General features: G+C 39.8%; 1 protein-coding gene across 1 annotated transcript; it reads right to left on the minus strand.

Annotated features, from left to right (window-relative positions):
- Positions 1-811: 811 nt before the first annotated feature.
- Positions 812-7,080, minus strand: cdo1 (cysteine dioxygenase, type I). Its single transcript, XM_061071557.1, has 5 exons — positions 6,841-7,080; positions 4,977-5,054; positions 3,533-3,690; positions 2,962-3,131; positions 812-1,870 (listed from the first exon to the last, which is right to left on the minus strand). Exons 1-5 carry the CDS (start codon positions 7,008-7,010, stop codon positions 1,841-1,843), a joined length of 606 nt encoding a protein of 201 aa, XP_060927540.1. The 5' UTR covers positions 7,011-7,080; the 3' UTR covers positions 812-1,840.
- Positions 7,081-9,988: the final 2,908 nt, after the last annotated feature.

Below are 9,988 nucleotides of genomic sequence, written 5' to 3' on the forward strand. Positions count from 1 at the left end.
TTTCACACAAAACTAATTTTTCCGTCCAAATCTTATCGTGCCATGGAGACATTAATGTGAGTCTGGCACTCATATCTACGCTGTTATCAGTGCATTATTAAAGTTATCTTTTTATTGGTCAATCTAATGACAAATCAATTTTTCTTCTGAACTAATTCACAAATTCCAACATGTGCATTTTATTTATTTGTTGCCCAGGCTTGTGCCAGACCGAGTTAATCAATGTTAATCTATTGCTGTATTTCCACTGATGTGACGAGCAATGCGCCATTAGAGGCAGACAAGCCTACTTTCATTAGCTTCTAATTTGATAGAGGAGTCAATAGGAGATAACACATCCCCCACGTAGCAGGAACTAATGAAGCCGATCTTTTGGTGCCATCACAGTTACCCAAGGTCGTAACATTTCCCTCAGTGATATAGAACACAAGACACACAAGCACACACACACACACACACACACACAAATCAGACAGGTATTCATTGAGTGATCCTGTAACACAGTGCCAGCGATAACAAGTGAATCCCTTCATATCATAGATTGTTGTTCAGAATATGTCTGCTGCTCATTGTTGAAAATCTCTGAGTTGACAAGTTACACTCGTTGTCATGGAAATATAGAAACAATCAAAAAACCCCAAACATCAAGAGGCGGGACTTCACTTCCTTAACATTACTCTTAAGATGTTTTTTTTACTACTGTGCATACCACCCAGCAGTATAAGCTGGGGTGGTATGGACAGTAGTAATGTTACTCAATAATAAGTATAAAATATTTAACATGAAACAGTAAAGACAGCCCAAACTGCAGTTGTGTGAAAGGGTAATCGTGTTTAATGGTCTACAGTCATGGCCAGATTCATAATTTACTGCATCACAGAAAGCCGGCATGCGTTTGACAGAGCTATGAGAGGTGCTATGCTGCAAAACTACACACTTCATAAATACAGCTACAATCAAAATATGCCAAAATCCTGAGAGAGAAAAAAAGGCTTTTAATCTAAACACATTGGATCTGCCAATAACAAAAAAGAAAAAGAAAAAATAGTCCCTCTCTAAAATCTCTCTTGGTCAAAACACATTTAGGAGAAAACACGGTCGCTGGCTGATTTAAACACTCCTTCCACGGACAGAGTACTCTGTAAATAAATTACAAAAGCATCACACTTTTAAAAACAACACAACTCTAAAGCTTTACACTTCCTCATCCAGAACGCAAACAGAACAAACACTTTCTTTCTCTTGAATCAGACTGTACAAACAGGGTTACATTTCATCACAATGCTCAACAGGTGTTAAAACTATTCAGAGTGGTACAAACTAAACACAGTTATATAAAAGTGCTCCATCGAGATTCGTGTGTTCCTTTTCCTTGACGTGGAGAAATTTTAAGAGAAACACTATAACAGCAATATCTTCCAGTTTTCATGTTGTTGTTGTTTTTTTAAATGCTTGCGCTCTACTCTTCGATTATGGGCCATAACTTTAGAGAAATGTGGGTGCACAGGTCATGGGCAGACAGGAATGTTGTTATTGGAAAAGGGTCTCCTCCGGCCGGGCAAACAAAAGGCAGATTCAGTCCATGTCCGAGCCTATTCATGCATTCATCCTGCGCTCATCAGTATTTGCCAAGCTCACACTGGGCGGCGATAAAGCCATTCTAATTACCGGGTTGTCCTTTTGAACCGGTCCGCTCCGGATCTTTTTTTCATTTTTTTATTTTTAACACGGACTTGCTTAGTCATAGTTGGTTCTGCTTTTCACTTCCCTTGGATCCATCTCACATTGTCATTTCAAACGCAAGTGTCTTCGTCATGCGGGGTCCTCCTTCGGGTTCCCGTTAGTTGTTCTCTTGAGAGGCTGTGGTCCCCTGAAGGAGAAAGCGAAAGTGAGACACAGTGAATCAATGGGGTCAGGTCAGTGAATTACACAATAGCTACAGTGTCGCTTAAGTACGTCCACCTCAAGGCTAAACCTGGACAACACAGCAGCTAACTGGTTCTCTGTCCCAAATCCTCAAGCTGGAACCACCACAATGATTCATGTGCGTGTGTTAAGGTCATTGTGTACTCAGGCTTGCATGCTTTCTCCTACTATCTTATCTCCGCTGCTTTGTGTTGCAATGTAACGCACTAACTAGAGAGCTTGGTCAGGGTATGCTTATACAACTGGTAGATTTCAGATAAGGCCGCTGTTGTTGGCTGAAGCAGGCAGAGGTCCAACACTGAGGCTGCTCTTGTTTCACATCCTCTGTTTTTAGTGTAATTTCCATTCTTGTGTAATTAAAGTTTTTCAAATTAGAAATAAGAGAAAGTTTTACATTCATAAGGTCCATTGATAAATGATGACACTTCCTCCGTGAACAGCGCCCACTTGTTCATTGAGTAACTTTTCTCGCGCACTACAGCAACATTTCTGTTGAAACAGCAGCCGCATATGGAAACCGATAGAAAACCTTACTCATAAAACATTCTTCTTTTCCAGGGGTGCTGCTGTACTTAATGTTAGCAGCAGCACACTATTAAAAGTCCCCACATCCTGCTCAGAAGGAGGTACATTACAGAGGGTGGAGGTGGTTGTGTGTGCTCAATTAAATGTTTGTCGTTATCCTGTGGGTGGTATTAAAAAGACAGACTAAAGTGCCGGGTGTTGGCAAGTAATGGGATATATATATATATATATATATATATATATATATATATATATATATATATATAATATGTACGTTTGAGCAGTTCTGTATGTAGATTTGCATATTTCTGTAAATCTAGAAATAGAAAAAGAAAAGAACTCCGATAGAATGGGTTGGATGGATTTGATATATTTGGGTCCATTTATTTCATGAATCCCAGTGACAGAATTTGACTTTAAAAAGGTTTTTAAGATTTTTCCCCCTTGGTTATGTAACTGTTAATGTCATGTCATGTATTAAAGCAATAGAAATGAAATAAAGCCCCTTACAAAAGGAATCCTCTCTCCGTATTTGCTCCAGAATGTCATCTTGACAGTGTTCCTGTGGCCTGTCCGCTGGTCAAAGGTCTGGCACGCCTGGAAGGGGGGACTGTACAGGTGCAAACTGACTGCACTCTCAGTGTGGCTGACATTTTCCACACGATGCAGGCCCAGGGAGTCTACAGACACACACAAACACAAACACACACACACAGACACACAGAGACGCACACAGGAACAAGCAACATACATTTAGACAGAGTATACCACTGGAATGCTGTGAAACGGGGCTCACAGGCCTCGACTCAGTACAAACATCACACCAGGGCTCTGCTGACTCTGTGAAAAGCACAGATTCGGGTTCGAGGGAGACCTAAATATTTCAGTTCAGTGGCTGGTAACTGTGAGGCCTATCGATTCAAACACATTACACTGAGATAAGTCACAGCAGCATATCTTGTGAGGAACAGAACATGTAAAGGACGTTTGCTCTACTGTACAAATCACAGCAGTTTAGCTGCGGCAACACAATGTGAGTGTGTCCTGAGCACAAATAGAGATACCAATTTGAGTTTCTCACCGTTTATGTAAGCAACCTTGTTTTCCTGGAGAATCCTCTGCGACCTCTGCACCATATCTCCGTTAGATTTACAGTCGGGCCACTCGAACAGCGTCTCCTTCAGCTGACCCTGGAGCAGCTTCATGAAGCAGTGGGAGTCTGTGTGGTCGTGGATGCTGCTGCAAAGCGTCAAAAGGACCCCAGAGGGACACGGCATCAGAAAACGTCCTGACTCTTCACGACAAGTTCATAGAATATTCTAAAAAGTTATAACGTTTGTATATATCTGTTGCATTTAGTCTAAAGGCCAGGGGATTTTGTATTTGGAAGAGTTCGTGTTTTTATAAACTCTCTGTGTCTCCGGTTGGCATGGCTGAGTTCATCCATAAAATGTGCACGTAACATGATGTAATTCTGTTTCTGTTCCAAAAATAATAATCTGTAACACATGTGTCACACATTGAGGCTGCTCCTGTGAGAAATTAGACTTTCTTTAAGACTCTGGTAAACCATGACGTACACCACATCCCCAGTGCTGCACTAAATCCCAGCACCAGTCCAGATCGCTCCGAGGCTTGAAACACGCCTAGAAATATCCAGAAAACTCTCACAAGAGCTGATGTGTGTAACACTTACACTGAAAATGGTAAAAACCACATCCCTGTTACAACCACGTCCACACCACAGTGGGAATGTGAGAGAACTGCAGCAGGGATGAGGTGCTTGCTCTTATTGGAGACCTCACATAAAGACCCTGCAGTACAGTTCTGCAGCACATCCAATCTGAACGAATCGCTTCCAGGTCTATCGTCGATATTAAGGTGATGTTTGCCGACAAAGGGGTTTGTCCGACCGATATCATCAAATAATGGGTGCTGACTCAGCCTTTCTAAGAGGCTGAGGAACATTGGACCCTCTTATCTTTAACAACTAATAAAATAATGGCCCTAAGAAAATCACTTGTATCTGTTGTATAGAACAGAAACATCAGTGAACCTTGACCCGAGAAAATAATCTCATAAAACACCTTCGCTTCAATGGATTCATCTACATGGGTTTAATCCAAATACATCGGTTTGTCAATTTAAAGCTACTATATTACAACTGGTATAATAATACAAATAATAATAATACAAATAAAATTATTATTAATAATAATTAAAATACATTTTTATTTGTATAGCGCTTTTAACAATGCTCAAAGACACTGGACATATTAACTATAAATATGAAATACACATCATTATCACACACTGGAATTTAAAATACACATCATCAACAAATATTGAAATATAAAATATACGTATAATAAGTTGAAATATATCTGCGGTAACCTATGAGACCAAAACTAGGATGATTATATATGAATATAATTGTCTTATGTACTGCATATAATACATATTATATACATATGAAGTAGGTTTTTGTCATGTAAGTCACTGTGTTCCGTGTGGAAGCGTCTCACCTGCCGTGTCCTTCACCCCAGCACAGAATCATGAGGTTAAACTTCCCGTTTCCCTCATCAACCAAGTTCCTTGTGTACCTGAAGAAAAAAAGAAGCGTACAACCGGTTAAAGGAGTAGGAAAAAGTTTTGTGTGGTAAATTATGTATCTGAGGTGGCTCATGGTTTCAGGGAAATCCACATGACATGGTTTCACTGTAACTAGAAAATGTAGCTGTAGAAGTTTTTTTTTAAGTTGATATAAATCCATTTTAGATCCATTTTATTTTTGACAAACTTAAAGCTTGATGCGTGCACCTGTGTTAAGAGGTTCATTTATTTTGTTATGTCTTGCCAAAGTGCAACAGGTTGGTTATTATTTATATGGTCAATTCCATCCACTCAACCTGTCTTACAATAAGGAAATGTGTCATATTGTTTATTTGACAGAAGCCAAAGAAAACACAATCTGACTCTTGCACTAAAAACACAGCTGGACCTCACAGGGGACAGACAACAAAGAAGGGGTTGGGGGGGAGGGTTCACTGACCTACCACTACTCTTTGTCTGTTTTATATCCGTCCATAACCTGAAGCATGATATCAGCCTGAATGTGTCCCTGTTTAGTTGGAAGTAAGAAACCTGAGGAGACTCTGCACGTTTCATGCAGCTCATGAGAGGTTCTGAAAGGCTCCGAATACTTCCGAGACAGCTGCAGCTCCCAAAACACACACACACACACACACACACACACACACACACACACACACACACACACACACACACACACAGGTTTGTACTTCTATCTTAGTGAGGACACTCATTGGCATAATGCCTTCTCTAGCCCCTTACCCTAACTCTAGCCATCCAAACTTAACCCCTAACCCTAACCCTTAACATAACCTATACCGCATTCTAACCCCAACCCTCAAACCAAGTCTTAACCATTAAAGGGGGGGTTACAAAGTGAGGACCGGCCAAAATGTCCTTACATTCCAAAATGTCCTCACAAAGATAGCTGTATAAGCACACACACACTCACACACACACACACATGCATCCACCTCCCGGCAATAATCAGCGGGTGTGTGTCCGTCCTCGCTGTTGATTGGACGGTCCCCTGCACCCTCCCTCCACCGACCCTCACTCATCAAAACACTGCGACATGGAGCTTTTCACAAAATCAATGAATAGAGCTGCAATATAATTTAAACCGTGTGGATCTAACTATAACCACTAAAACAGGCGTAAACCAAATTTAGACTGATAACATAATAAACAGGCCGCATTCATATAAATAATACAAAAACAACAACAAAAACAAGTATCTTGATGTGACAAAAACATTTTATTTTATCTTATTCCTTTTATTGTTTTTTATGCATCTCGTTATTTTATTGGTCTAATTCTTATGATATTAGTTAATATGTCATTCCCAAATTGTATTTTGTATGTTTGTTGAATCCTGAGCCCAATGATTATACGTTTTAACTTTACACTTCCCACACTTCCATACAGCTCAGGCTTTGTGCTTTCACAAGAAAAACAAAATACAAAATAAGAAAGATAGAAAAGATGATATTCATATCCATGCAATTAGTAGTTTGCAAACGTTATAAATAACCCTTCCTTAATGTATTATGATCACAATTTCTCTCAAGTCAGACATGCACCTCTATAAAGCAGCCATCACATTTTTTTGATTTGTATATTTGCAATAGAATGTAATATGGAGGCATTATAAAGAATAGGTAATAACAAGAATATAACGGGTTCACAGCAGCTCACTGGGCCACTGTGACAGACATGAGTGCAATGTGCATCAGCAGAATATACCAGTAATATCTCAGTACTAGGGTACTGGTTGTGTGTATTCTTTTTTTTTACCTGTACTGGTCAAACTTTGCATACTTCATCCACTCCTGGGGTTTGCTCTCATAAGATTCCATCACACCCTGGACCTCCTCCACATTGATGTAGTCACTGTCGAAGATGTCGTGCAGACATTTGATCAGCTCGTCCAGCGTCTCTGGCTTCAGCAGCTCGGTTTGCTCCATGTCTTTCAGACCTTCTTACTCCCTCGGGTTTAATTTGCCTCCGTTAAAACAAACAAGTGTCTCTCACCAACTTTGCACAGACGTTGACTTTTTATAGGCTGGCGCCGTATTTTGGGACGAGCTGGCGATGGACTGTACCACTGTGGAGAAGAGGTGAGCACCAGCTGCACATAGCCATATCAGATTTACTTTATGGGAAATAAAAATATAGGGAGATTGTTTAAAAATAAACACGTGGTTGCACTTCCACTACTCTCCTTCTATAGAGATGATATTATTTATATGTTTTATTCTGCATGTTTATTATGAAGCTCACACATTAACGACTTGGACTGATCCTCTCTGAGTCCAATTCCACCACGTTGTCACAAACGCAGCCTCCCTTGTTCGCTCTCTCTCTCTCTCTCTCTCTCTCTCTCTCTCTATCTCTCTCTCTCTCTCTCTCTCTCTCTCTCTCTCTCTCTCTCCCTCCCCCTCTCTCTCTCCCTCCCCCTCTCTCTCTCTCTCTGAGCAATCCTCCAACAATAGCAGCCTCTCTCTCTCTTTGTGGGCCCTCTCCTCAGAAACACAGTCATCAACACAGTGCAAGGTCAGGGCAGAAGAGGCTCCAAAACAAAAACAACGTGGTAAAAACAGGGATGAGAAAGATTGAATGGTATCAAGGATGTTTTTCTCGGAGACTTAAGTTCTCAGGGTTTATTTTCAGACCTTTAATCACCTTTAAATGGAGTCATAGAAAAATAGATGGTCTAACAATATGCTTCATACTGTTTAAAACAATACGCATCTTAAAAAGAAACGTCAGAAACAATAGAGAGAATTCTTTGATGCTTTGACTTAAATATTCATAATCTAATGATTGGTCATACAGTAAAGAAATGTTTAGGTCTTGTGGGTATAGTGGTGGAAAAGTAGTAATATATCACATATATAAAATCAATTAGTCTGATATACATACATACATTGAAATATATATTATAGTATAGGATTGACCTTCTCAGGACCAGTAGACCTTGTGGTCCTAATCAGGGCTGGACTGGGAGAACAAAACGGCCCGGGCATTTTTTGGCTCAGACCGGCCCACATAATTAGCCGAGCACATCTGCCATTAAATTGACGTAACTTATGTCTTCTAAATGTCTTAAAGTAGCTCATATTAAAAGTACTTAAGTATCAAAAGTATCTGGTGTTGAAATGTACTTAAGTATCAAAAGTACAAGAACTAAAATTAAAAATGCAAAGTGCTTTTTATAGTAGGTCTATACAGACACAAAACAACCCAAAATGTTTCTCCTCAAGATTTATCTCAACTGACTGAAAAATTACAACAACAATATGCATATAATGTATAATTTTACCAATTTTGAACCCTAGATGCTGAGGTTCAAATAGTAATGGACCAGTGCATCTGAACTTCTAATTAACTATAAACAAGTGCCTCTTGTGTCTGCCCAAGAACATTAATAAACCACAGTATAACCACTATACTATAGGCACACAAAATAAGACACTATCTCTTATCCTATTCTAGAGGAAGTAAAAGTCGTAACAAGATTTCTGAAGGTGAACCTGCGGAGGGATAGACCAACCTCTCGCGCTGCCCCCCCCCCGACGGCAAACACGCTAGAAATGGTCCTGGATCAGGTTCAGTTGTGTCAGTGTCACTGGTCAGCAGAGACGGAGCTGTGTGTCAGTGTGACAAAGACAAATCCTCTCTGACTCAGGAAGATTTTCAGGCTTTCAGTTTTCCTGGCAGAATAAAGAGTGGAGAATGTTCTTTGCATCAGGAGCAGTGCCAAGTTTCCTGCGAGCTGCCACATCATCAACACCACATGTACTGTTGCCCCATCTTGTGGCTGAAACCTGAAATCTAAAAAAACAAATCAAGTCAGCACAGGAGACAGGGAAACCAGTAATTTACATGGAGAGTGAATCAATAATTAAATATAATTGTGCTGAGGAAAAGGAAAATTGTTTTCATCTACCAGATTGTTATTACGTCTACAATCACATTTCAAATGTCCGGGAAAGAGGTATCAGATATTATTTATATATAGATGTATTTATATACTAAAATTTCTAGGACTGCAAAGCAGCACTGGGCGGGCCCGAGCACATGCATTTTGAAGCGTTGCATGTATTTTCCGAATCATATAACTACTGGGTTATTCTCTAACAGTAGGTTTTTAAAGCATGTTAAGTCATCCAGTATCTAAAATCCCAAAAAATAAAAGTAACTTTTAAATAAGGCTGTCAAATATATGTAGTAAAGTAGAAAATACAATGGTTTTCTCTGAAATATGTATCAAAAGCAGCATAGAATGACACAGACAGACAGACAGACACACACACACACACACACACACACACACACACACACACACACACACACACACACACACACACACACACACACACACACATACACACACACACACACGCACACAATAATGTGTCCATCTTCTTCCTGTGCTTAGTTTCTCATCGGAATGAGCAGGTAATCCAATCCTTAATGTCACTCAAAGGCGATGGGGGTAGAGTGGTCGTTCAAGAAGGTTGACGGTTCAATCCCCACTCTTCCCCATCTGCATACCAAAGTGTCCTTGGCAAGCTTCTGAATCCCTAAATTTGGCAGAACTTCAACCACCTATTCATTGCACAATATCTTACTCTGTGTAAATTTAAACTGCGCAGGAGGTGCGCTGTTTGCTTCTGCGCAGGATGTGAATAAATTTAAATGAAATGAAATGAAATGAAATTATAAAAAAAAAAAAAAAAAAAAAAAATTGGTAAGAATTTGAGCATGTTAATTTCAATAGGGCCTCACTGTCTGTCAGTGCCTGTCAGTGCTCGGGCCCTAATAATGAATTTGTATTCGTATTTTGCAAACATTAACTGTGTCTTCAACTGCAATTCCTACACAAATTTCAAGAATAGCGGTTATTTTTAGAAGTGTCTACAGTAAAAATATGCATGAA

Source organism: Limanda limanda, chromosome 5 (assembly GCF_963576545.1).
Source record: "Limanda limanda chromosome 5, fLimLim1.1, whole genome shotgun sequence".
Lineage (NCBI taxonomy): Eukaryota > Metazoa > Chordata > Actinopteri > Pleuronectiformes > Pleuronectidae > Limanda > Limanda limanda.

Bases quoted from the DNA above. Each gene is read 5' to 3' on its own strand.
- cdo1 (XM_061071557.1), bottom strand. From the start codon at position 7,010: ATGGAGCAAACCGAGCTGCTGAAGCCAGAGACGCTGGACGAGCTGATC. The intron at 3,691-4,976 runs GTGAGACGCTTC...GACGCTTTGCAG, and splicing joins TGGGGTGAAGGACACGGCAG to CAGCATCCACGACCACACAG. The intron at 3,132-3,532 runs GTGAGAAACTCA...GTGTGTCTGTAG, and splicing joins CAAGGTTGCTTACATAAACG to ACTCCCTGGGCCTGCATCGT.